The sequence below is a fragment of the Populus trichocarpa genome, chromosome 1, assembly GCF_000002775.5.
Source record: "Populus trichocarpa isolate Nisqually-1 chromosome 1, P.trichocarpa_v4.1, whole genome shotgun sequence".
Taxonomy (NCBI): domain Eukaryota; kingdom Viridiplantae; phylum Streptophyta; class Magnoliopsida; order Malpighiales; family Salicaceae; genus Populus; species Populus trichocarpa.
In genome coordinates this window covers 8,288,231-8,314,593 of record NC_037285.2, presented here as the reverse complement: position 1 = coordinate 8,314,593, position 26,363 = coordinate 8,288,231, and the positions used below count along the sequence as shown (strand labels likewise).

The 26,363-nt window shown below is 36.0% G+C and overlaps 4 protein-coding genes across 12 annotated transcripts; 3 read left to right on the top strand and 1 right to left on the bottom strand.

Annotated features, from left to right (window-relative positions):
• Nucleotides 1-2,163: 2,163 nt before the first annotated feature.
• On the top strand, nt 2,164-4,751 carry LOC7479308 (uncharacterized). The gene has a single exon (XM_024599352.2). It carries the CDS (start codon nt 2,601-2,603, stop codon nt 4,365-4,367), a length of 1,767 nt encoding a protein of 588 aa, XP_024455120.2. The 5' UTR covers nt 2,164-2,600; the 3' UTR covers nt 4,368-4,751.
• Nucleotides 4,752-6,005: 1,254 nt separating this feature from the next.
• Nucleotides 6,006-12,586, top strand: LOC7479307 (signal peptide peptidase-like 2). 3 transcript variants are annotated; one of them, XM_052447447.1, is made up of 15 exons: nt 6,105-6,264; nt 6,843-6,912; nt 6,996-7,154; nt 7,262-7,373; nt 7,889-8,008; nt 8,222-8,373; nt 8,495-8,677; nt 8,911-8,945; nt 9,378-9,534; nt 9,821-9,874; nt 10,427-10,519; nt 10,634-10,776; nt 11,570-11,640; nt 11,796-11,885; nt 11,985-12,586. In XM_052447447.1, exons 1-15 carry the CDS (start codon nt 6,251-6,253, stop codon nt 12,098-12,100), a joined length of 1,569 nt encoding a protein of 522 aa, XP_052303407.1. In that variant the 5' UTR covers nt 6,105-6,250; the 3' UTR covers nt 12,101-12,586. The 3 variants fall into 3 exon arrangements, with proteins under 3 accessions (XP_002299526.4, XP_052303405.1, XP_052303407.1); XM_002299490.4 differs by lacking the exon at nt 6,843-6,912 and having other exon boundaries at nt 6,006-6,264; nt 11,802-11,885; nt 11,985-12,490; XM_052447445.1 differs by lacking the exon at nt 6,843-6,912 and having other exon boundaries at nt 6,006-6,264; nt 11,985-12,490.
• Nucleotides 12,587-15,230: 2,644 nt separating this feature from the next.
• Nucleotides 15,231-18,271, top strand: LOC7472763 (short-chain dehydrogenase TIC 32, chloroplastic). Its single transcript, XM_024601032.2, has 8 exons — nt 15,231-15,983; nt 16,178-16,409; nt 16,576-16,655; nt 16,751-16,904; nt 17,045-17,114; nt 17,386-17,470; nt 17,759-17,805; nt 17,977-18,271. The coding sequence occupies exons 1-8, from the start codon at nt 15,878-15,880 to the stop codon at nt 18,139-18,141; spliced, it is 939 nt and encodes a 312-aa protein (XP_024456800.2). The 5' UTR covers nt 15,231-15,877; the 3' UTR covers nt 18,142-18,271.
• A 124-nt stretch (nt 18,272-18,395) lies between these two features.
• On the bottom strand, nt 18,396-26,363 carry LOC7479306 (mitogen-activated protein kinase kinase kinase YODA). 7 transcript variants are annotated; one of them, XR_002981809.2, is made up of 13 exons: nt 26,009-26,363; nt 24,319-25,138; nt 23,489-24,226; nt 22,746-22,833; nt 22,572-22,634; nt 22,101-22,261; nt 21,919-21,994; nt 21,619-21,678; nt 21,420-21,527; nt 21,017-21,256; nt 20,386-20,477; nt 20,089-20,245; nt 19,602-19,745 (listed from the first exon to the last, which is right to left on the bottom strand). XR_002981809.2 is itself a non-coding variant. In XM_002297993.4 (12 exons), exons 2-12 carry the CDS (start codon nt 24,897-24,899, stop codon nt 19,232-19,234), a joined length of 2,721 nt encoding a protein of 906 aa, XP_002298029.3. In that variant the 5' UTR covers nt 24,900-25,138; nt 26,009-26,360; the 3' UTR covers nt 18,396-19,231. The 7 variants fall into 7 exon arrangements, 6 of the variants coding, with proteins under 6 accessions (XP_002298029.3, XP_024456784.2, XP_024456775.2 ...); XM_002297993.4 differs by lacking the exon at nt 20,089-20,245 and having other exon boundaries at nt 18,396-19,745; nt 26,009-26,360; XM_024601016.2 differs by lacking the exon at nt 20,089-20,245 and having other exon boundaries at nt 18,396-19,745; nt 24,319-25,077; nt 26,009-26,360.

Sequence of the window (26,363 nt, the reverse complement as noted above, 5' to 3'; positions counted from 1 at the left end):
TGGCCCGTTTCCTCTTCTTGTTGAGCCAGTGTGGGAAGGTGAGAAGCTACTAGATTTAATGGTAGAACCGTAGCGAGTCATAGTGTTTGCTGAAAAAAAAAACGATAAGGTCCTTGTCTCTCCCAAGCAATTTCACTTCACTTCATGCCACGACTCCTTAATCCCGATAATAAACTTTTTTCTCATCAATCATACAGTGACTGTCAGAAAATTAACAAATGCTCAAGTTATATTCATGATTAATTATCAGAATATATGCCCGAAGGTTGATAGAGGTAGAGTGCATGCGATCTGCCTTCCCACCATGATGATCCTGACAGAACAAGGCCTTGCACTTTTTAAGTGTCCTTAATGATTTGATTGTTGTTAATTTTAGACGTCTCTTTTATATTGGACTATTTGCTGAAGTAGTATCAAGAAATGTATTTAGTACTCATCAATCGTCGTTGTCTCCATGGAAATTCAAATTATTTCATTTTGCTAATAGGATTCGATAACCTGTTATTCAAGCAAGGCTAAGTCAAGAAGAATAGAAGGGAAAAGGAAAGGGGTTATGAGAATTACCCTCTAATTCCTCAACTGATAATCGCCCTCGGAGGTTTTGAGATTCCAAGTTTAATCGGCTGAATTATCCCTGTGGACAAAAATATATATTTGTTTTTCATCTTCAACTTGGCTCCGAATGATAATTTCTAGCTCGACACATCTTCATCACAAGAAATTTTATGATATTTAAGAACTAATTAATGATATTTTACTAGTTATTTTTTGGAATTTACTTGAATAAAAAAAGACAGACGCAAGAAATAAAGAAAATCAAATCCATGATCTATAAAAATTAATAAAAATATCCCTATACAGAAATATATTGGTAAATTTCAGTTTTCTTTCTTCGATATTTCTCACAGCTTCTAATAATATTAATGTAAAGTTAATGCCTTGGTGCAAATGCGTTTGGTGATTCTCTATTTACGCCATGTTATTCTATTTATATATACTGAAACTGTAAGTATTTGCAAATTACAGCTCTTGTAAGTTCCAGATTGAAGAAAAGTAAGAGGAGAAACAACATTCCATAGCCATATTTGATTCAACATGCTATCCGTTTCTAAATTTGTCCACAGAAACCATTTATAACATGATCGCACCATATAGTGAAAACATTAAATGGGTTTCTCTATAATTGCCAAATTATTTAAATAATCAATAAATACATAAATCCCATCAATCTTTACAGCTGTAGCTTGAACATAAGATGGAAGTAAGTCCTATGGCATGGAAGTTACAAGGCTTGGAGATACGAAGCCAGTTTACATGGAAAGACAAATTTATCTCTTTCTCAACAAGACAGTTTACAATGGCCAGCCACAAGTAACAAAAGGGGTTAAAATGCCACCCATAACTCTCTCTGCTACTTACCACCCAACTCACTGACTCACTTCCATAAACAGCAAAACACACTCACACTGCACAGATGGAAACACTACACAGACAGACAAAAACATATCTTTTCTTGCCTTTTAAAGAGAGAGAGAGTGGAGATATAAATGCCACAGTGAAAACAGCTCTACTGAAAGAAATGGGACTTAGAGGTTGATGTTTGACAGAGAGAGAGAGGGAGAGAGAAGCATCTTCTTGGCTTGTTACTTGGTGAGTTTATGTCCATCTATGAAAAACTCTTTACTTTGTGCTCTGATGATTTTATTCCGAATCTTTTTATTTGTTAATGCTCTTTTTTGCTTTCTGTTCTTTTCTTTCTGTATGCAATATCATGAAAAAGAGAATGACTTTGAATCCAGTTTTCTTTTTTGTGGATTTTATGTACATTATATTTGTATTTTGGAATTGTTTGAAGCTCTTTTCTGCATTGTTCTGGTTTTTTGGGTTTATGAGACGAACATACAAGATAGTAGATATATCCTATAAGTTGATTAGTATCTGTTCATTAGTTTTCTTATGCTATGTTATTCTCTCTTTTGAAACTCTGAAGGAAGCATTATTCTGCATTTTTTTTTTCTGATTATGGATTTTATAAAATAGCAGTTTGCTATGCAAGTTTGTGCCTTTATTTGAACTATATTGCCTCATTGAAAGGTATTTGAGGTTCAGGAATTGGATTTCTTTTCTGCTGGTTTTCATCTCAGGCCTTAGTGAGGTGGGGATTTTGAAACTATGTACTCCTTTAAAGATCAAGATTGTGCTCTTTCTTTTACACATGGGTTTGTGTTTCTGTAGATAATGAGCCTGTAGGTAGTGTCTAGAGGTCTTCATCACATCACTCGTTACAGAATCTCGAAAGTACAGAGAATCCATGAAGTCATTGAATTCATTAATCTTTGATTATTGGTTGCTCTTTGTTTGATAAACTTGTTTTCACTTTGGAGTAGTTTCAATGTAGTCAGGTTCCTGCTTAATGAGTTGAAGTCGAAGTTTGGTGGGCTGTTTGATTGTCTAGCAGCTTTTGCAGAAAATCATGGAGTCTTGATGCTACGTGGGCAGGAATTGGTGCTGTGATCCTCCAGGGATGAAAAAATAACATTGATAATTCAACATCTTCCAAGTTATTTGATGGTACAGAGTTAGTGAAATTCTGGTTTTTCATGATGTCCCCCATTTCTAAAATGGCAGAGCAACTGAAACTGCAGCAATGCTGGGAGTTTAGGAGGAAAGACGATGACTCTGATTCTTCAAGCAATGATTCAAAACCAAGTGGCGAACCAGCTCTAAAAAAACACAAACTGATCTCGAGCTTCATTTCAGTTGATAATGATGAAACTAGTGATGCTAGTAAATTGCACCAGATTGGCAACTGTGATCCTGGTATTTCAGACCAAATGAAATCTGGGAAAGCTGAAAATGGCCGAAGAAGGAGGAGTAAAAAGAATGATTCAACTCCTAATGAAAAGAAGAAGGGCCCTCACAGAGAAGTCCGCCGTAAGAAGAGTAAACCTAGTACTGATGAACAAGCTGTATTTGATGATCTTAAGAAGTACATGAACTTTTTATTACAGGATCTTAAAGTTTCAAGAGAGAATTTATTGAAGTGGATGAGGGAAGAAATGCAGAAATTGGTGGAAGAGGAGACTGTTTCTGAGCTGGAAACAAGAGAAGGCAGCTTTAGAGGAGAGAAAGTTCAATTGCAGCTTCAAACCAGCTTTGAGGAGAATGCACAAGTTCAGCACCAAAACACTTTCGGGAACATGCCAGCCCAGCATCAAAACAACATTCAGGGCTATGGCCAAGCGCAGCCCCATAATAAGTTTGCGGAGAATGTCCACAGGCAGAACCTTATCAACTTTCAGGAGAACAGTACCGAAGTGCATCATCAGAAGAATTTTCAGGAGAACATTTTCCTGCAACATCGAAATGCCTTCAGTTTGTGCAAAGGATCTCAAGATTGCAATGGTGGGTCTACAGAAGGGTTTGGCAAAGCCAATAAATCAACTGACTCTAGTAATTGCAGTCTAACATTGGATAGTCATATTAGCCGAGCAATTGTACCCATGACAACAACTGAGAAGGAAAGAGAAGAAAGAATGGCATTATCTGCCAAGATGAATTCTAAACCTAGTCCTTCAGATAAGAATGTGCAAGTGCAGAAGCCAAAGAGTATTGTGTTGGGCATAAGAGCTCAATGCAATGGTGGATCTTTAGAGAGGTCTGCAAAAGGCAGAAAAATTACTGATTCTAATAATCACCATCAAGCACCTGAACATCAATCTGATTATGCCCAAGCGATTGGATCCATGACATCAGGCAAGAAGAACAAAGGAGAAAGGCTGGCATTAACTGTCGAGCCAATGTTTCCAACTGGCTCCTCCAATCAGGTAGCTTCTTCAATGTACTTAACACTGCCTACTGTGTTAACAAAGCCTCTTGAAGCAAACCATAGGTTTGATACATCTTCATTGAACTCTATTCAACCAAGATTTGCTGGGAATCAAATAGGCATGAGTTCAGAAAGATCGAATCTGATACTAGGTTCAAGCAGTCATCATGGATACTTTCAGGGCATGCAGCCAGACGAAAGAAGTAGAAGCTTTGCTCAAATGAGTTCCAGAGACGTCAGTTACTTCAACCAAAACAGCACCATGTCATCAATTGTTGGAAATGGACTCCCAGTTCCATTTCTTCAGGCTGCAAATAGTAGTTTTAACATCCCAACCCAAGTCAGCTTGGAAAATCTAGCTCGTGAAAGCAGCACCCCAGGTCTGAACATGAATGGAGGAGCCGTCAGGCTTCCAGGGGGAAGCTACTCTTTCTCAGAACAGTTGATAGCCAACAACTTCCTCTTCCTCGACCATTCTAGTTACAAAGCTGATGGTAGACTAACGTCATACCAAGATGGTTATCAATTCCCAAAATAGTTTTCATTCGAGGTGAATAATGAGCCGGAAACAAAATTGCACTCAACTATGGATCACAAGATTCCAAACATCTCTATATTGTTTTTGCCTGGTTTCAATCCTTACCAGATGTAAGAGAGAACTATTTTGACATTTTCAAAGATCCTAGTTTCGATACTTGATTTATATTGTTTTCAACATGGGCACAAGTGAGATGAGGGATGCTCTTTCAATTTACTTTGTATCTGTGTTTCCCATGATGGGGGGTATCTGAAGTTTCAATGCATCAAGTACACTCACTAGGCAAGAAAACGGAATATTTGAAATTGATTTCTTCTTTAATGCCATCCTCTCAAAAACAGGCTGCATGGATGCTGCAACTATGTATAGTCGGTCAATAGGAATATTTTATCTCGTTTTCATTTGGATTTGATCAATTAGTGCCAGCTTTATTCAGCAAAATACTACAACTTTCTCTAGCCTGTTGAAGGTGAAGGGAATAACCAGGGAGGTGTCCTGTTTCTTTCGAAGCTTGAAAAACCTGCAAATTCTTTATTCTCCTCCGCCAAGCAAAACCTTGAGTTATGTGACAAGATGGATCAAATCTGCCTTCACTTAGGCCCGAAAAGTAAAAGGTTTAACATCAATATTGATAATCACGTCAAGTCACCAAGTGATTGGGCACAATTCAAGACTAGCCAGGCCATTTCTGCTTCTTCCTTTTTCATAATAGAATATTAGAGTAACAGTACATTGTTTTTTAAAATATTTTTATTTATAATATATTAAAATAATATTTTTTTATTTTTTAAAATTATTTTTTCACATTAATATATTAAAATAATCTAAAAATATAAAAAAATTTGAATTTTAACCCATTTTCATTTGAGCAACGGGCTTTCATACTATTTATTTACTTTATATTTTTTTAAGATTAACATGTAGAGAAGATAATAAGCAATGAATCATGTTTTGGAGCTATTTGTTAATGTAATGACTATTATTTTTTAAAATATTTTTTTTTAGATAAATAGAAATAATATTTTTTTTCTCTCACTTCATTTACGTTATTAAACTTAAAATTAATTATAATTTGAAATATGATAATAATATTTCTCTGAAAATTTTGAATCTTGTATTAATCAAATATGTATTGAAGTTTTAATATAATAATTAAATGTTTTTGCCCCGGCTGGATATTATTAATATATTAATGAAATCTTCTTCTTTTTATTTTTCAAAAAATTTAAAACCGAAGTGGAAAATAAAAAAAGGGAAAATTAGGCTTACTACTTAGCAAAAAATACCAAGGTGGCTGTATATGAAACGCATTTCGTATTATGATTACTAATTGTATAAAACAAATCAGAATAATATTATCTTTTTAATCATGATTGTTGAATATTAATTGTAGTTTTGATCTCTGTGATCTCACTTCTTTTTTCATTTTATTATTTACTATGAGTGTATTTCATGGTAAAAAAGTATTTTTGATTTTTTTGAGATTTTATTTTATTTTAAATTAATTATTTTTATATTTTTAGATTGTTTTTAATTATTAATATTAAAAATAAAATTTTAAAAATAAAAAATATTATTTTAGTATATTTTAAAAAATAATCACGGACGCAATTCCAAAAACACCACGTACCACGGCTACAGAACACAGAACAAAACTAGACAAGATTCTGTTTCTCTCTCTTGCTCAAAATTTTTATTTATGTAGTAGGGAAACAAGAGAACGCCAAGAAAGATAGCTTAAAATCAATCCATGGATTTTAAAAAACTGTGCTCTATAATCACTATAACAGGTGTGATTTTACTGGTGTGTCACCCATCTTCAGTTACAGCAGGAGATATAGTCCATGATGATAACTTAGCTCCCAAAAAGCCTGGCTGTGAAAATGACTTCGTTTTGGTAAATGGTAACATCTAAAATGCTGATTATTTATAACGACCCAGTTCTTGCTTTGATGGTTTCTCAACCGGGTTTTGATTCTTTTCTCTTTTCGTTGCTTGGATTTTGTGTATTTTGTTTGTATTTTTTATGGTTTAGTTGTAGCTTAAAATTGTATAAATTTTTAATTGGTTATTGTTAACTATATATATATATTTTTAACATGATTACATGTTTTTGATGTTTTTTGTTTTGTTTCTGTTTTACAATTTTGTGTGATCTGGAGCTAGTAATGTGATCCCTCAAAAGTTGGAGTTTGTAAATTTGTGATCTTGTTGAGGTTTTGGTTCTGTGTATTTGGATTTGGTGCCTGATTTGCCCTCTAGGGTTGAATTCGTTTTGCATGTTATAGGAAAGTTTAAAAGTAAAGTTTTGAAGATGGTTTCTTTCCTTTTTATGACCATAATTTAGTACTGGTCTTTTTCTCTCTTTTCGGCTCTCTTTTGGGTTTCTTAGGTTACATCAAATGTGCTTATATTATGAGCTATAATTGGGAAAAGCATTTAATGATGGAAATGTCAACCTTTCTTTTGATTTAGGTCATTCCATTGGAGCCAACCGATTGTTATCTGGTTTTGTCGGAAAGTTGCCTTCATAAGATTTTACGGGGTCTGCAATTGTACTTTAGTTAGCTCTAGACTCTGATTGAATTCATATTTTTTATCTGTTAACTTAGTGGCTGGTTTTGTTAGGTAAAAGTTCAAACTTGGGTCGGTGGAGAAGAGGATGCTGAATTTGTAGGCGTGGGTGCTAGATTTGGCACTACCATTGTGTCAAAAGAGAAAAATGCAAACCAAATTCGCCTTACACTTTCAGACCCTCGAGATTGTTGTAGTGCACCTAAGCACAAGGTTTATACTTAGGAATATTATATATGCTCAAGATATTTGAACATAGTTGTATAATTCATCGATGTGCTGTGGACATTTACTAAAGTCGATGTTTTTCAATTTGTTAGCTTGATAGAGATGTCATCATGGTTCACCGAGGTCACTGCAAGTTCACAACCAAAGCAAATAATGCTGAAGCTGCTGGTGCTTCAGCTGTGCTCATTATAAATAACCAAAAAGGTAATTGGTGTATTTGCTGCTATATTTGATGCATTTCTTATCGGTAGGGATCTTAATGGAAGCTCTCAGCAAACAATGATAATAGCCCTGATGTCCACTCAATCAAACACGCTAATTCTTAATGCTAAATATGGATCTTTTTCCACCATCCTGTCCAATCCCTTTTCAGTCTGAACTTTTTCATTTTAGCTACACTCATTTTATGGACGTTGTTTTGTTAATTCCCAAAGCCCAATAAATCTGCCATTTTTAACTTAATAGGTATGTTAGGATTGCATTTACAACTGCTTGAACTCCATCCACGAACTTGCCTGTGAAATTCTTCTTTGAACTCTTTTAAACACATCATCCTTTTAATCTTCATGGACATGGAAGAGGAACTTCTCTTGAATTTACCCACAATTTGCTTATACCAATGCTTGCTTGGTCATGACAACCAATATAAAGTCCTTTACTGTCAATTTCTTTCGCTATGGCTTATTTTGCAACTTATTGTTTGTTTCCCTTCTCTACAGAACTTTACAAGATGGTCTGTGAGCCAGATGAAACTGATCTAGATATACACATACCTGCTATTATACTCCCACAAGATGCCGGTGCAAGCTTGGAAAAAATGCTATTGACTAATACATCAGGTAAGTTCTCTTCCATAGTCCACATGGTTTCAGGGTAACATGCAAATTCATTTTTTAACTTGATCTTACCTGCTTTTGGATATTTCATTTTTCTGAAGATGTTTGTCCATTTGTTTAGGTGGTGACTACTTTTCTGCTTTGATGTGCTGCGTACATATATTGGCAGTTTCCTTCTTGTGGAAGACTTGTCTAAAAATAATTGCCTGTTTGCAGTGTCTGTGCAGCTTTACTCTCCAAAGCGACCATTAGTTGATGTCGCCGAAGTCTTTTTGTGGTTAATGGCTGTTGGTACCATCTTGTGCGCGTCTTATTGGTCCGCGTGGACTGCCAGAGAAGCAGCTGCCGAACAGGACAAGCTATTGAAGGTGATTTTTTGGACAATATTTGCAAAATAGCATCATCTTAGCACTTTCTTCTTGAAGTGTTATTTTTTTCTTTACAACTTCTACTTTCTTACTGATTTATGATTCTGTCTTCTTCATGTAGGATGCTGTGGATGAAGTTCCAAATGACAAAGCTGTGGGTGTTAGTAGTGTTCTGGACATCAATACAGCATCAGCTGTCCTGTTTGTTGTCATTGCTTCATGCTTCCTGGTCATACTTTACGAACTCATGTCATATTGGTTCATTGAGCTTTTGGTGGTCCTGTTCTGCATAGGTGGTGTGGAGGTATGACTTTTCCCTTTTGACACTGAAATCATGATATGAATGTGGTGCCAGGAGCAAATACTTAACCATCTTGCATTATTACCATGCTTAGAAGTGGTAATCGTTATGCAAACTGTGATCAAACTTTTTGACATCTGAACAGCCTAATGTTACAGGTTTGTTCATGTTTTCCTTTTTTTTCCCTTTTCTTTTGCTGGAATCAATTTTAAGCATGTAGTTTCATGCATCTGCAGGGCTTGCAAACTTGCCTGGTTGCTTTATTGTCAAGGTATATAATCAGTCTCTTATTTATAAATGACTTACTGTGTTACTGAAATTTTTTCACTTTTAAAACTCCTTGCTAGCCACGTTCCATATTTCAGTTGCTCATAACTATTCTTTAATCTTTGATTTGGGGAACTTGGTTAAAAGTTCCTATTTGTTGGTAGGTTTCCAGAAAAGTAGTGTAACAGTGAAAATTGCACACCCCCTCCTAAGGAAGTTTCGTTTGCTCATTTTTTTATTACAATCCAGTGCTATAAATGTTATTGTATAAAATGCAGCTGTTAAGGGAGGGATTATATGAAAAGTTATTAAGTATTTGAAGTTACTGGCTGGGAGTTTTTATAGAGCTGGTTATCCATGGATGCTTGCTGTCAGATTACCTAAGTATTTTCTACCAGTTCAGTGGTCGGGAGCTAAAGTTACAATAATTGTGCAGGTGGTTCAAGCATGCTGGAGAATCATACATAAAAGTACCATTCTTTGGAGCTCTCTCGTACCTAACGTTAGCTGTTTCTCCATTCTGCATAGCATTTGCAGCTGGTTGGGCTATGCATCGCAATCTCTCCTTTGCCTGGATAGGTCAAGATACACTTGTAAGGACACCTTCTTTCCAAATCGGTTAATGCTTCCTGCAATTTTTAAGTTTCCAATTATCAAGATTATAAAGAATTCTCTCTCTGGTTGCTGCTTTAGTACTGCCACCTACTGTACTTTCCATTCCAATCCCACTAATAATTAATGACTCCAAAATGAAATGGATAATAAGTGGCATACATTATGGCCTTTTGCAATCTATCTCGTATATCTCATTTTGGGTGAAGTTGTCAAGTGGAGCAATTCAGCTAATAATCCTTTGTCCTTTATTTGTTTGTAAACCAGGGAATTGCACTGATAATCACTGTTCTGCAAATTGTCCATGTACCTAATCTCAAGGTAATGTTCTTAAAAAATCTAGTAAGCTAATGAATACAAGTTATTGCAATAGTTTTGCCCCCACCAAGGCAGGGTGTGAGGAAGAATCGTTCCTTGTGGTTGTGAGTTTAAAACTTTTTCCATTGCACCAAGTAATGGGCCTGCATAGGCTGCCCCTTAGATTTTTTATTTCCCATCATTTTTATCCTTTCTTAATTGCTTTTTTTTTTAACCTAGTATGTGTGCAGTGGATTACCTTTCTAAATAGGCAATCTTTGTTAAGTCAAATAGCTCCAGCAATTACCCCTTTTGTTTTAGTGTTGCTCTGCACATGCTCACACGATTACTTCCTTCAAGTTGGATATTTTGGTTGCCGTTGTGATAGTATCGTTCAAATCTCCTTTAATTCCATATAAAGATGCAATCCTTTTATTCTTTCAACTGTACTCGTTCTAGTTTTACCAGGTTTAGTATCACTTAGCGTCAATTTAGATAGAGCAAATTTTTAGGACAGATACTATTTCTGGTGACTCAGTGGTTCTTCTGAAATGAGTGAAAATGTTTGTAAATCAGGTGGGTACTGTTCTGCTCAGTTGTGCGTTCTTGTATGACATCTTTTGGGTGTTTGTTTCCAAGAAGTTGTTCCATGAAAGCGTCATGATTGTGGTAAGTAATCCTCTGGTAATTTTACTATCTATCACATGCATCTTTTGGTTGACTTTCAATAATCAATGTGTTCACTTGCTGAAGTATAAAGATTGGTCACATCTTTTTTCTTAGGTGGCTCGTGGTGATAGAAGTGGAGAGGATGGTATCCCAATGCTGTTAAAGATTCCACGCTTGTTTGATCCTTGGGGTGGTTACAGCATCATAGGGTTTGGCGACATCCTTTTACCTGGGTTGCTGATAGCATTTTCCCTCAGGTTTACACTCCACTCCATGATTCTCTGGCATGTCTTTGCAAGAAGTATACCCTTGGCTTATTTGTATACTTGTAAACTCGATATTTGCTAGCATTCTTTGGTGTTTATTCCTCATATTTCCCTCCAGGTTAAGATAATTTTTTTATATTTCTGTGATCAACGAATTCTTTTGTGCAAACTGTTCTTTTCTAAAATAAAAAATAGATAAAAAGGCAGGGAAAAATGCAGTTACAGCAATTCAGATCACGGAATTGGGGCTTTCACCTTCTTGCAATATCTTTTCTTCTTCCGTTCTATTTCAAACCTCTGATGCTTACTTTAGCTGCTAGCTTTCTAAGTTGTTATAAGAATATTTGCAACAGTAGTTCTAGCTCTCCAAGTTATAAGAATCCAAATCTGCCAAGTCTTTTTTCTCCAAATAAACAAAATATCACCGTGAGACCCTAAGAGAAGTAATTGCTGAATAAAAATGATCATATTATTTAACACATTGAATGGGATTTATATAGATCATAAACATCCCAAACGGTTTACAAAGAATATCCCACAAAATATGGTCAAGCTAGTTACAATCAAAACAAATATTTGAATACAGTTTGTTACAACAGAAAGATAACAGCAGCTAAAGAATAGCTCTCCTTTGATTGAGCTTCAATAAGCACTCTTGGCATTTTTAAAGTAGAAAAACGATGAGGCATGCTGCTCCACCTTTGGTCTTGGGCTTCTTTCAGCTTGCAAGTTCTTAATTTCATCAAGATTTTCTATGCTAAAAAAAAATCAATTGTTCTTGCAGGTATGATTGGTCAGCAAATAAGAGCCTTTGTGCTGGGTACTTCCCATGGGCAATGCTTGCTTACGGATTAGGTATGGAATTATCAAACCAGTCTCCTTTCTCTATTGGAACCACTAAATTGCATTTGAAAATGAAAGGATAAAGAGAACTGTTGTGCTGTTCACATGCTTTTGAAATTTTGAAATAGCACTTATCTCTTACAAGTTCCCTTTTTAATCATGAAACGCGGCAGGTCTTCTCGTTACTTATGTGGCACTGAACTTGATGGATGGCCATGGGCAGCCAGCACTGCTATATATCGTCCCATTCACCCTTGGTAAATTCTTTTTCACAGAAAGAGTGGAAAACAATCTTAAAAAGCAAAATGGTTTAGTGTTTACTTGACCCTATAAATAAAACTCATGCGTTGATGCAGGAACTTTTCTTACGTTAGGGAAGAAAAGAGGGGATCTCAGAGTCTTATGGACACAAGGAGAACCAAAAAGACCATGCCCCCATGTCCTTCTCCAACGTAGTCAAGAAATGGACTAGGAAAAATAAGATTTCCTGTGTAATTATGTTTGTAGTATTTAGTAGTTTATTGCCCATCCACTTGGAAGCTGGTGAGAAAGCAGCCGGTCAAGCTTAACATGGAAATACTGTATCAAGACTGCAGGCCCTTCAGATTAACCTAGAGCTTATTATCAGTTAACAAGAGTGAAGAGTGTGCATTATTTTTCCAGGAAATATCCTGTCAAGTACCGGGGAGATATTAGGGCTTGCACCTGCATTCCTTCTTGACAAAGAGAGGAGAGGTTTGTACAAAGACAATTGAGATCCTATAATGATCTTGTCTCTCCATCCTGGTAAGACCAGGACGGATAAAATCGTTCCACGTGCATGGCAGCTATCCAAATCATTTCTCTAGTTTTGAATACCTCATTTACAATGTTGTTCACGTAAAATGTGTTGTTTCAAATTTGGGCCAGTGACTACGGTTGTTTTTGTGGGAGAAATTGTATTTTATTAATTTTTTTTAATGTTTTTGTATTGTTTTGATAAACAAAACATACTGTTTTGATACATTAATATTAAAAATAATAGCAATTACAATGTCAAATAGTATCTATAATTATTTATTTTATATTACATGTACTTTTATGAAACAAGGTAAAAAACCATATCTTGTAAAAGGATTTAAAACAAAACTTCTTATGCATTCTAAACATAAAATTAAATATTTAAAATTACAGACCTTAGCATGCATATTATCATATATAATGATAATTATCATAATTAAACTAAAAATAATGATACGTAAGCTACTTATTTGTTGAGGAATTTAGAACCAGATTCAGTTAAAAAAAATTGTTATTAAAGATTAATTTTTTATTTTTAAAGTTTTATTATTTATGTAAACAAAATATATGAAATTAACTTCCTACCACCCTAACAATATCATTTTATTTAATTACTTTTTTAAATAAGGACTATAACCTCAAGGAAATAGCAGTCAAATCTCTCTCTATAATAACATAACCTAGACTATAATGTAGAAGGAAAAAAGAAGGAAACAAGCTTAAAACTATTGAAGGTAAGCTAAAAATTAAGGTAAAGAAATTTCGAAAATCTATGTAAAACATTTTATGTCTTTTTTTTATAATGAATTTTGAAACCAAAACTGATTTAGAATTTTTGTCATTTATCACCTTTAATTACTTGTCAAAATATAAAATTAGTTTGCTAGTTTTTGCCTTTAAAATCTGACTTCTTTCATCAAATAAAAAATTGTTTAGATTAAAAAAGAAGATTATTTAGGCTATTTATTCATGAGCAAGAAAAACTAATGAGTTGGTAAAAAATAATTCTTTTATAGGCCAAATAATTATTTTATAACAAAATTCAAGTTCAAAATAGGTGAGCAAAATTGTAAAATAATAAAAAAAAATATCAAATATAAAAAGAAATCTAAAAAAATCTAGTTTTCTAAATAAAGTTGAAATTTACAATTGTGCCACCGCTGTAGTAACACTACTTGCTAGTTGCTATAGTATTCAAAATAGCCAAAATCCCAAACATAATTACAGAATCATCATTTTTACAGTGAAATAGTTCTATGCAATAAATAACATATCTAAAGAAAGATATTTTTTTTTTTTGGTTAGAAAACACATTAATAAAAAAATAATTTATACTAACAATTACATTTTTTCTAGGAAATTTAAATTATTGCATTTATGATTAAAATCTATTTTTATTGACATAGAAAAAAAATTGAAGGCACCCGGTGTCACAAGATCAAATCTCTATATGTGCATATATTTTTTAGCTTCATACTTGAATTTCAGATAGTCTTAACCATAGTTTTAAAACCCGACCCGGTCATTGACCCGGTCAACCCTCCGGGTCACGGGTCAGATGGGTTGACCCGGGTTAACCCGGGTCAACCCAAAAAAACCTATAAAAAACAATATGGGGTAACTCTGTCATGTTTTAACTATTATGTGCTTTATGAGATGAATTGCAAGGCTAGTGCTCCTAAATTGATGTAGTACAACACATGAGAGAATAGTAGATTATATAAGGGATATATATTGTTGGAATGCGATGCAAATACTGCTATTTTTCTCCTTTTCCTTATTCTCAACTGAGTACTGGAAGATAGGGAGCCTCTTCATGAATTCATTTTGTGATTTATCAAAAACAACCTAATCATTGTGACAAAAGTTGATTGTTGTCACTTCTTTCAAGATTTAATCAAACTCTGTCCAAAAGCAGTACCATTTCATAGTAGGCAAAGCTGGGGAAGAAAAAGGGAAAATGAAAATCTGTTCAACCAATTAATTCGAGTCAAGTTTTATTTGAAAATGAAAGAACAATAAGTTTATAATTTGAAGAAGAAAACGGAAAGGCAACTAAAAACATCTTACTTTTATGCACATCTGCAATATTACTCGATATACCTTAAAAACTACAAATCACTTGGGTTGTATTTGTGCAAAGAATCTTGTCTAAGCTATGTCAAGTCCAACTGAGTGATGTCAAACTTCTGTGGTTGATATCCCTGAGTGGAAGGTATATGAGCTACGTTGTAAATACATAGATGCCAGTTTGAGGTTGTCATATTTGTGTGACTGGTGGTGACTTAAATTGATATCATCGTGTGCTGGGGTGCTAGTTAGCTGGGCTTTCAGGGACACTACGGGCAGATTTATTTGGTGAATAGTCAATATAGTTCTCTATCTGTTGAATTTTTCCTGCATATAAAGCTGAACATTGAGGCATCAAAATCTTCTATTTTTGTAGGAGCTTTTAGCGAAGGAACTACCAGATTTTTCCTAAATTTTTCTTGCATATAAAGCTGAACATTGAGGCATCAAAAAAACCCAAAAAAAATTAACCCGGGTCTCAACCGGGTCTGGCCGGGCCGGGCGGGTCCCGGGTCGACCCTCCGGGTCGACCGGGTCTGGCCGGGCCAATTCCCAGCCTGTTCAGCTTATAGCTGAACACTGGTCTTAACTCTTCTTAATATGTATTGTTTTATACAATATTTATTTAATTTTATTAAATACACTATCAATTTTCCAATTCTCAATCGAAAGTTTTCATCATGCAAGAAAAAGCTTTCATTGTAGCCCGCTAGCCGCTAGCGTGTGTAGTGGTAAGAAAAGGAAGCTTTTTCAAAAAGTTTTTTAAAAAAGAACAGATGTATAAGATATGTACAAAACCGAAGAGCTCTACATGAATTCATCGTTTCCTTTTTCTTCCTTTTCTTTTTATTTTTTTAAATTGAGGGATGCAAGTGATTGGAATTCAAAGGCTTTGCTAAGCTGGAGTTATGAAGCTCTATTAGGTTGTTCAATGTCATACAAAAAACATATCTTTCAATGAAATGGACTTTACCATCGAAAAGTTGAATGAATGTTTCGGTACTGCTAAACAAAGTTTTCTTGTCAAGGAGAAGATTTTGTTTTCTGTCTTATTTGACAGCACAAAATTGATTGGAAAAGTTGCCCTAGACAATATCGACTTTTTTGTCTTTCATATGTATAATGATGTGGAGACTTATTTTGGACAGTTATGAATTTGTTTATCTATGCTGGATAATCATTAGTATTGTTGATCAAGACCCAACAACTGATGACCCATGAAATGGGTTTAATTAAGCATAGTGTGTACTTAAAGATGCTTGTAGTTGGATCATTTGAATCTGTCAAAAGTCAAGCTAGTTACATAAATCCGAAGATCATTTGATGCTAAAAATTGTAGCTTTGCAGAGCAGTTTTCAATATAACAGTTTGGTGTGATTTCATTACTAGAATAAGCAGAATGTGGCTTTTTGGATGGAAAGGGCCGTCTGGGTTCTCAGCCTCTTCTACAGCAGAGGAAGTTACACAAGGGATTGATGGAACTGGTCTTACTGCCATTGTTACAGGTTTTACTTCCTTTTCTTGCTAAGCCAAATACCCTGCCCTAGTTTCCTTGCTAGAGATTTTAGACTAAGGATACATGTAGGAAAATTTTATGAACGTTTGAGTTGACAGGACTTCAGTTTTCACTTAATGAATTTAATTTAACTTCAGATCAAGATTCGCATTAATGAAAGAACTATCTGTTGTTAATTTCCAGGAGCATCAAGTGGCATTGGTGCAGAGACAACGCGTGTCCTTGCACTGCGTGGTGTCCATGTAGTTATGGCAGTGCGGAATCTGGATGCTGGTAGGAATGGCAAAGAAGCAATGCTCAAGGAAATCCCCAAAGCTGAGATTGATGTCATGGAGTTAGACCTAAGCTCAATGGCATCAGTGAGGAATTTCGCATCTGAATATACGTCCTTGGGTCTTCCTTTGAACATTCTCATGTAAGGAAGCTATGCTGAAGCAATTAAAATGCAGTTTTTATCTTATCCAATAGCAAGTTTGTCACCAGTCAGTTGAATGCTCCTGTTATGCTAGCAATAGAATTCATGTTCACAGGCAGATTCTAGCTTTCTTGCGAAGAGTAATATTTTCCTTTCCTGTTTGAAGTAATAATGCAGGGGTTCTGTCATCTCCTTCCAAGCTTTCTCAAGATAACATTGAGCTGTTATTTGCAACCAACCATATAGGCATGTTCTCTTTGACTTTTAAACATTGAAACATTCGGTCACAATATTTTATGTGTTGATATTCCAAGTTGGGGTTGAAATACTGCGATTTTCAGGTCATTTTCTGTTGACAAACCTTTTATTGGAGATCATGAAAAACACAGCACAAAAAAGCAAGCAAGAAGGAAGGATCATTAATGTATCATCAGTAGGTCACCGAATAGTGACTCGTGAAGGGATTTGTTTCGATAAAATCTATAACGAGGCGAGGTAGGTAACAACTTGATGGCAGGAATATTCGTGCCTATGGTTTGAAGTTTCTACATATAATGTTCAATGTCTTCATCGAGCATCAGCAGTTTCTGTCTTCCTTGCTCTTTCTGATGGCTGATAATTTCCTATTCTATTAGTTGGTTTTCTTATGGACAATCAAAGCTTGCTAACATATTGCACGCCAGTGAGCTTGCAAGGCGGCTGAAGGTAATTAAAGCATAATATGTCCTAAAATTATCTTAATTTTGTTTACCTAGTATCACAATAAAGGTTTCTTTTTTTTTTTTTGGCTGTACTCTAGTTACTTTCTTTATCAGACACCATGAGTCACCAATTTAAGCAGTTTGGTATTGAAGATTACCACCACAAAATATGAACAGATTAAATGTCTTAAGTTGAAATGTGAGTGGTAATCGCATTATACTGATAGGAAGAATCTAATACAAAATTGTCGGTCCATTATCGCCTGAATTTACAGGAAGAAGGGGAAGAGATAACTGCTAATTCACTACATCCCGGAGCAATCCATACCAATCTTCTGCGTCACCAGGGTTTTGTTAATGGTAGACTTTTCTCAAGCCTTTTCACTTGATAATTCTGATATTCTGTGCTTTGACAACATACTTTTACTGTTTTACAGGATTTGGTTAATCTGATGTAGGATTATGGAACTGTTGGTCTTCTTGCATATTTTACAGAACATTTGAAAAATCTTTAATGACTTGTTTTTGTTGCTTATGCCATGGACCTTTTGACTATAATCAGCTTTGTGTATTTCTTCTTTTTCATTCACAGTACCGAAAATTGCCTGGTTTTATTAATATCTTTCCCATCCATTGGTCTCGATGCAGCTATTTTCAGCTTGTTCGGTAAATACATGACAAAAAATGTTCAGCAGGTATGGCTTTCATAGTCCTGAGAAACACATCGCAGAAATTTATCTCAATACGCAAATTGGAAAACGATGATGAGATTGTTGTCTGAACAATCAATCTGTTTGCTACTTACAATTCATTATTAACTCCATGTGGCCTGGTTGCTTAATCATTTCATTTGACTCTGGTTACAGGGAGCAGCAACTACATGCTACATTGCATTGCATCCACAAGTTAAAGGGATGAGTGGAAACTATTTTATGGACAGTAACATAGCAGAACCAAGCTCTCAGGCCAAAGATGCAGAATTGGCCAAAAAGCTCTGGGATTTCAGCTTGATCATCACTGACAAAAAATAGTCAGGATTCTTTCATAGTTTTTTTGGCAGTAAATGAAGTTGTACTCTTGTGGACATTCAATGTCCATTGAACAATTTTTTTTTTTAAGTAAAAGAAAGAACTTGCTTGGTTTGATGCTATAAAAGATATACAAAACTGGCTCAAAAATACATCCCCGTTCAAGTCATGATGCGGCAGAACTAGATTTAAAGACTAACCTGGCTCATTACTGCTCCCAAAATTTACAAATGCAGGTTGTTTTGAACTAGTGCACAGGTTGAATCAGATTTCTTCAATTTGATGCTAGGTATAACTGTATACATTAGATAGAAGAATATCAGCAGGGCAACCCACAATAAGTTTTGCACTGCGCTGTTATAAACTGATTAAAAAAAAACAGGCCAAGCCTGGCAAATTCTCAACTGTCATCTTCACAAAAATCTGGACTTCCAACTTGGTATCGTCTTTCTGTACAATATTTGTTTTCAACTCCCACCACACCCTTCCACCCAAAAAATAGTATAAGGGAGATAAAAGCTATGAAATCCACAAATGGTAGTAGCCCTTTCTATCTTTGCATTCCAAGTATAATAAATCTCGGTTCTATATACTAGCAGTTATACACTTGATTTTGAGGAGCAGATGAATATGGGAGCTCAGAAGGCAATTTTCTCGGCATAATCAAAATCTTCATACACTAAAGAGTTTGCACACGAATTTTGGCCAGCAAAGTTGCGAGTAAAAAAAGAGTTAGTGACTTCAGTAAAGTATATAGCTGCCAGGTAAAGAGCTTCAATCACCAACACAAGTAGAACAGTTTGCAAGTGCTACCAATTTTCCATACTTGAGTCCTCCCATATCTAAGCTAACTGATTGCTTGCCATAAGAACTATGAAACAAAGCTCCAAGGCAATTTCCAAGAAATCTCTCCAGCCCTTGAAGCTTCCAAAAGATCTGACCAACTAGGATCACTTGTCCAGTCTTTATTTTTAGCACACGGATATGATTTGTCTCCCCTTGATTAGAATGAAAAAAATAAAGGAAGCATCAGGAGTTACAGTGCCAAGAAAACTTTTTCTGATAATGAATGGATTCATGCATAGTTTAGACTTTAGATTCCGTTGGAGTGGCCAATAATTGATGAGTTAGGATTTAGGTCCAGGGAGGGCTTCAATTTCATATGTTCCCTTAGGAGCTGCTGGGACACGCGATCAGCTAAAACAGGGTGCCTATCATAGAGTTCAGGCTGTCCCAACTGATTTCCAAGAGCACTGTATTCTGAAGAAATTATTTCCCGGAAAACACAAGAGGCTTGTGACACACCTCGAAATAGATCAGGCTTTGGCTCCTGATAAGGGCTACTGCTATTGGGATAGAAACTACTTTGGGACCTAGGGATCATTCCTATGCTTCCTTGCAAGCAAGTAATGGGCTGCTTTGCGTGATGAAATGGGATGGCGCCACAACCACCAGAGAGAGGTGTGGATGAACCAGATGCAGTATGAGGGCTAGATATAGGAGATGGAGACATCCTTCCACTCAAATTCAGCGGTGACCTTGAATGGAGAAGAGGGCTTCCAACAGGAGACAATGGGCATGACGAGTTCTTCATTGTATAGACATTACTGAAATAGGAAAAAAGATCGAATTAATAATAAGAAGAAGAAAACTAGCTAAAGAACAAGGATTTCTCCCCTCAATACAGCAAATGCTAACATGCAGCTTCAAATTTCAAATGCACCTCAGGGCAATGAGGACAAAATGTTACAGGTACAGAGCAAAACCAATGAAAGATGTCTTCACATTAAAAGTTATTGACAGAACAAAGAACGCAGGATGATTTATTGCTGGCAGTTGTACTAGGTGATTATAACATCCAATCTAAAAAAATTGTAATAATGCATCCAACTCATTTCATGCAAGTTGAGGGAGAAGATGACTAGAAAAAAGAGGTCTTTGAACACTGACTTCCTTCAACCCTGCTCCCATAGCAAGTCATTGAATTTCAAACACGATAACTGACATAATATTTTTTTCTGTGCCTTGTTGAAAAATCTCTAGCTGAAATGCGTTGTGCAGTATTAGTCAGTCTTCAGATAAGACAGAACTAGACATGCCAGTAATCCTACCAACACATTAGACAAACTTCATCAGACAATCCTTCATATGCAATGGTGCAGAGAACAACGAAGGGCAAGTGCACACATGTGTGTGTAAGTGTGTGGGTGGAAAGGTGGGGGAGGGAAGGAGGGAGAGAAGAGGGACCTAAACCCTGAACCAAATTTTGACCCTCTAGATTGATGGATAGTAATCCCGTCTGAGTCAAAGCCTGAAACATGTCTTGCAGGTCCAGTTCCCTATTGGAAGTTCCAAAATTTCAACCCATCAGTCAATTCAAGAAACATCATCAAGGCCACAACAGATAAGTCAGGCAAAGTGAAAGGAATTATTCCATATAGTGCATCACGAAGAAAACAAAATACATAATGGTAGCATTAGCAAGCAAAACATGAACAAGATAAGACAAGATCACATATACTAGCCATCTAAGTTTCTGTGCATAAGATAAAACTAAACATATAGCTACTAACTCCCAATTAACACATTTATCCAGTCATTTACTTAACTGCCATCCAATATTGAAGTACCATGAGTTTGGGATGCTTATTATCATAGTTTTGTTCTGCTCTGTTTCTTAGTTTAGAAGATGGCTTATTCTCCTGACTTCCTCTGTATATTTTCTTCTTTTTATGAGATGAAATCTTTTGTTTTTTTGAAAAAATATTTAAGTTCCATAAACAGTAGCAATAGAACTTCCACTTATCTCATATAATCTGTGAGAAAAAAAATTGCAATACTTAATATCATAACAGGCACTAACAAAAAATCCTAATACCATTGATCTTCCTGAATTCATAAATGGAGGCAGTTCTTCTGAAGGCTCAATGGAAACAAATGGCCTCTCCATGGAAGCAACATTTTTCACAAAAGGGTGATCCAGAAGTTGAGCAGCTGTTGGGCGATGTGATGGGTTCCGTTGCAAACATTGCCGCACAAAATCCTTTCCATCATCTGAAAGATGATCAGGGATTTCTGGAAGTTCCTTGCTGTTTCCAATCTTAAACATAGCAGGAACCTTTCAAGAAGCGAAGAAAAATGCGGGTAAGAAATAAGATCAATTCTAGCACAACAGCAATCTGACCAAGAAACATATCTAGATGTGCAAGCAGTGTCATTCAAATTGCAAAACAAGTTGTATGGCTAGAAAATTCAAGCTGTTGTCTTTCGATTTTACTAACCCCTTCATACTGGCTCCAAGGTGGTTTTGTTGTTGCCATCTCCAAGACAGTGCACCCTAGGCTCCATATATCAACAGCAAGATTACAACCATTTGAATTCTTTATAACCTGAAAACAATTAATGAATTTAAGAAATGTGTTACTTAAAAGCATCACAAAGAAATGTCAATTCAGAAAGTGACAATAGACCAAGGCTGACCTCAGGAGCCATCCAGTAAGGGCTTCCTCTGAATGAAAATGGACAAGACTGCCCAGATATCTGGAGATCAACTGAGTTAAAATGGGTTACAGCACATTGCCTATAGGTTAATATGCATAAGAGTAAATTTCGCTCTTGCTTTGCAACTAAACCAAAGAGATAGCAGTTATAGAGAATTAATTTCCTTTGCTTACATATCCAACAGATTTTAGCATTGTTTAAACAAATGGCAAAGGCAGTCAACATATTTTTCCAGGTTTGCGCAACTAGAGAAAATAAAATTCCAGATAAAATCCTTACATGCTTTGCCATCCCAAAATCTGCCAGTTTCACACGGCCAGTGGGATCAACCAGAATATTAGCTCCTTTAATGTCTCTGAACACAATAGAAACTTATGGCATTAACATGGTCATGTTTATAAGAGATTAGAGTAAATTATGGTTCGATATTAAAGCCATGAGATAGCAATTATAAGGCTCACCTATGGACAGTTTTTTTAGCATGCAAATAAGCAAGCCCACTCAAGATTTGTTGGGTGTAACTACGAATAGCTATTTCACCGAATTGGCCATATTCTTGAAGAAGTTTATAGATGGAGCCACCAGACACATACTCCAAGTATATATATAATTTGTCCTCCACCTGTTATGAAATAATAAACCAATTCAGTTAACAAAATCTTATTCATTAATCTGATAAAGTATCTAAAGACAGCACACTGCCATAAGGCATAAATGAAAAAATATTGATACAATGGAATTATAAAAATCCCAGAAAATATCACAAATAGTCTACTTAAAATTACTGCTAGTCTGTAACATATCTGGGGTCTCAGTAATTTGGAATGTTGAACATAAGAAATCAATAGTTTATTAATAACATGTAAAATGAAATTATTCAGAATGTAAGAATCTTTAAGGAGGTAACATAAAGCTGGTATGAAAAATGTTACCGTTTCAGATCCATAATACTGCACTATATTAGGATGTCTTAAGCGACTCAGAAGCATAATTTCCTGCACACGTTATCAATAACTATAAAATCTTCCTCAAAAGTTCTGAGAAGAGGACAAACAACAAGAAATCTTAAACCACTTATGAAATAACACAAGAAAAAAAAGCGTTACCTGTCCCAGCTGCTGTGCGCTTTCCTTTGATTTTGCATCATCTGAAAATAGAGTTACCTCCTTCATTGTACACAACTCACCGCTTTCACTAAGGTCCAAAAAAAAATAAATTAAACAAGACATGCAAAATGTATAAAATAATGTGTATGGCAAATGGTTGATAACTCAATTCAGTATGGTGACAGATATGTGTTCAAGAATATAATTGAATCTCCAGTTTAATCATGAAATGAAATGATAAAAAAACATAAGATTTGAATGCATGATAACAATGACAAGGATGGTGATAGCGATGACAATTGCAGATGGGAACTCTACGAGGTACTGTTGCAAACGAGTCACACAAGGAGGATGCAGAATGAGTTAAAGAGGGTGTGAGCTGTGCAGGGAGGAGGAGGAGACATATCTGTAGTTCACCTGTGAAGTAAACGAAGGATTAAAACATCACTTGACACATGACAAAGATGAAGATGGTGAAAGAACCATGACAGATCGACTGTTGTTTTACAGAGGTGAAATGTCACAGAAGAGTAAAACATATATTTTGTAATTGCACAGGTCATAACTAATCTGAAACAATGTCAACTCAACTCAATTTAGTCTGAATCTCAAACATGCTGGGAAACTAAATGGATCTGCTTCCTCCACCTTGTCATTTATGGAATAAATTTCTTTGTGTTTTTATGATGCTAAATCACTCATGTCTGTACAATTAAGAATTTAGCAATAACCTTTGTACAGACCTGTTAAGCCCAAGATATACATCTCCAAAACTGCCTCTCCCAAGTAAACGACCTTTCTTCCAGCGTGAACCAGGACTTGTTGGATTCTCCATCCTATTAGGACTTCGAGGCACTGAAGGAGATGTTGTAGTTGAATAGGTAGGAGAAAAGGGACAGGTGTTTGAGGTTGTTATCGGGGGAAGAGGCAAGCGGTGGCTTTGTTGCTTTCCATCATCAGGACAGCTTGTAGGCGACTCTATGGTAACCCCTACAGCTCGATGGTGCAGAGGTGTGACAGCACCACTGTGTATTCTGGAGCTGGGACCTGGGCTGGTCATTCTGGGGCTAGGTAATGGAGAACACTCAGGACTGCATCTACTGTTTGGCCAAAGAAGCTGTCCTGACATATCTCCACCTATCGAGTTCTGCCCAGAATTATAACCTGAACCTGGACTCGAGCACTGTCCAGATCCTAGTAAACCAATATCTGAGTAGGTCTTTCCTGCCCAGAAACCATTGTTGATAACTTGCTCAGTGCCAAATGCTCTCATTGGGCTTCTAGGACTCGACAATGAGCTGTCTGGAGCACTAAAGAATGCTCCTCGATGAGGAATCTGTAAATTCTGCACTTGAGAGCTAAAAATTGCCCGTTTTGGTGGTGTAGGCAGAATCTGATTATTTACAGGTAAATTAGCAGGTTTCAAAGTTTCTATTGAGTTCTTTTTATTTACAATTGGGGATTGATCCTGTTGCATAATGCTTCAGCAGGCATAAGAACAAATTTTGTCAGAGATAAAAACAAAACCTGGAAAGACACTTTAAAACTTTCAATGGCACATATGGAAGCTAACCTTGGAGGGCTGTTCACAGCAGTTCTGTTCCCATTTTCATAGTCAGATGTGAGTGGGCTAAGGGCTCGTGATTCAGACAAGTCATCACTATCTATGGAGCTATCACTGGACACGGAAGCAGTGGCTATATCCCCCACTGTGTCTGCTTGGTCCAGTCTATTAGGGACATGTCCTGGTCGTGGAGGGGGCAAAAGATGGAACGGCTTGGCACCTCCTTCCAATCCTGTTTTCACTGAAGCACCAATTCCAGAATCACTGTGCCCAATGCTAGTATGGCACACCCCCGGAAGTGGAGGTGGAGGTGGAAGTGGAAGTGGAAGTGGTTGAGCCTGAGGCCTTTCAGCAAAACTTTGACAACGTGATACATGTGAGGAAAGTGATGGTGATCTTGATGGGACACGGGATAAAGAGCCCCTTTCTGAAAGAGTATCTTTACAACTTCTCCAAGATCCTCCTGATTTACCATTGCTCTTTTCTTCTGATGTAATCTTCAATTTCCTATTTATTGTATCAATGAAACTTTCCTTGTTTGCTTTCTTATTTTCCTCTTTGGATGAAGACTTCCCCCACCACGAGCGCATATTTATTTCAACAATTGACGAAATGACAGCAAATTCTAACTAAAGATCTACACGATCTCTCACATTTGCACCAACTTAGTTGCCATGAATGCAACAAATATACTTAACATAATTGCTTTGCCAGCAAAAAAACCCCATAAAAGGACCACAGAAAATGGCACAGCTTGGGAATGTCAATCTGATGAGTTGGAAAATAAACTTGTATTAGCGTTTCGTTATCAGCAGCTATGCAAAGATACCTGCCCAAGCATAAAATGCAGAACTAAAATCACATTCAAAATGGAAAAGAAAAAAACAAGGCACAGAATTCCATAATCAGTAAAAACAGCATGGCGGAAAATTCCCCGTTTGTTTGTGGAACCAAACTCCATGATTAAAATGTGGGCATGATGACTTTTAAGTACCTGTATGCATCGACTGTTATGACAATTTTAACGATTTAACTCTTATCTTGACATGAATCCTTGTTGAGTTGATTCCAAATTCATGAATAAATTCCTCTGATCACCGTGGTCATACCACGTGTATGATTTGCAACTCTTAGTTTCTTGTGCGCTTCTTTTACAAGTGGAAATTATCACCTTGGCCCCTCATTTTATCCCCTAACTAATGTCTAATCCACACTGGAAGAGAAAATCTTGAATTCTAATACAGTTATAGTCCACTCCAGGTCAAATTCAACAAAATTCAAGAAGACAAAGACACCATTTTCACACTACCACAAAGACCTTGGCATGCACTCAACAACTGTTATTGAATTAGATCCGTTCTTCAATGCCCCAGTTTTCAAAACAGACTAACATAGCCCCCTCAACCTTAGCAACCCAAAACATAATCTATCAACACCAGATCTAAATGTCCTAACTTTTTGAACATCACAAACTAACCAAAAAAAAAAACAAAAACAAAAAAAAATAAACTAAAGAGCAAAATATACGAAACAACCATGCTTAAAATTAAAAACCCATCTCCAGATTCACTTGAAAGAAACATAGAAACTCTTGAAACATCAAAATTCACTTAAGAGACAGTCCTTTTAAGCTCAAAAAAAGAAATAAATAAATTCAAGCTCGAAATTGGAAGGCAGAAGCTTTAGTCTTTGTACTTACAGTGTACGTGAAAATATATAAACTTACAGTGTCAGTTTGCTTCGGATAGACTAAAAGAAAGAAGAGAAGAGAAGCTGAAAAGTCACAAACAAAAAGAAAGGCAGACAGAGAGCAAAACAGAAACAAAAGCTTATTTTAGAGAGAGAGAGAGAGAGAGAGAGAGATTAATTATTGGAAAAAGGGAAGACCGCAGTAGACTCGTGATGCATGATAGTAACTTGGTGCTAGAAATCATGACCGTGGTAGATTTCCATTGATATGATGATGTAATTTGGTGTTGATTAGGTCAATCTTGGTGCGAGGGAGCATAGAATATCTCTGATATGTGATGCATGTGATTTTCATTTTTTCTTAT

Excerpts from the sequence above, each read along its gene's own strand:
- LOC7472763 (XM_024601032.2), top strand. The coding sequence starts at position 15,878 with ATGTGGCTTTTTGGATGGAAAGGGCCGTCTGGGTTCTCAGCCTCTTCT. Across the intron at positions 15,984-16,177 it reads TCTTACTGCCATTGTTACAG|GAGCATCAAGTGGCATTGGT; the intron begins GTTTTACTTCCT and ends GTTAATTTCCAG. Across the intron at positions 16,410-16,575 it reads CTTCCTTTGAACATTCTCAT|TAATAATGCAGGGGTTCTGT; the intron begins GTAAGGAAGCTA and ends TCCTGTTTGAAG.
- LOC7479306 (XM_002297993.4), bottom strand. The coding sequence starts at position 24,899 with ATGCGCTCGTGGTGGGGGAAGTCTTCATCCAAAGAGGAAAATAAGAAA. Across the intron at positions 21,679-21,918 it reads ATTTTGGGATGGCAAAGCAT|ATATCTGGGCAGTCTTGTCC; the intron begins GTAAGGATTTTA and ends GTTGATCTCCAG. Across the intron at positions 21,528-21,618 it reads CTTACTGGATGGCTCCTGAG|GTTATAAAGAATTCAAATGG; the intron begins GTCAGCCTTGGT and ends AATTGTTTTCAG.
- LOC7479308 (XM_024599352.2), top strand. The coding sequence starts at position 2,601 with ATGATGTCCCCCATTTCTAAAATGGCAGAGCAACTGAAACTGCAGCAA.
- LOC7479307 (XM_052447445.1), top strand. The coding sequence starts at position 6,118 with ATGGATTTTAAAAAACTGTGCTCTATAATCACTATAACAGGTGTGATT. Across the intron at positions 9,535-9,820 it reads GGATAGGTCAAGATACACTT|GGAATTGCACTGATAATCAC; the intron begins GTAAGGACACCT and ends TTTGTAAACCAG. Across the intron at positions 9,875-10,426 it reads TCCATGTACCTAATCTCAAG|GTGGGTACTGTTCTGCTCAG; the intron begins GTAATGTTCTTA and ends TTTGTAAATCAG.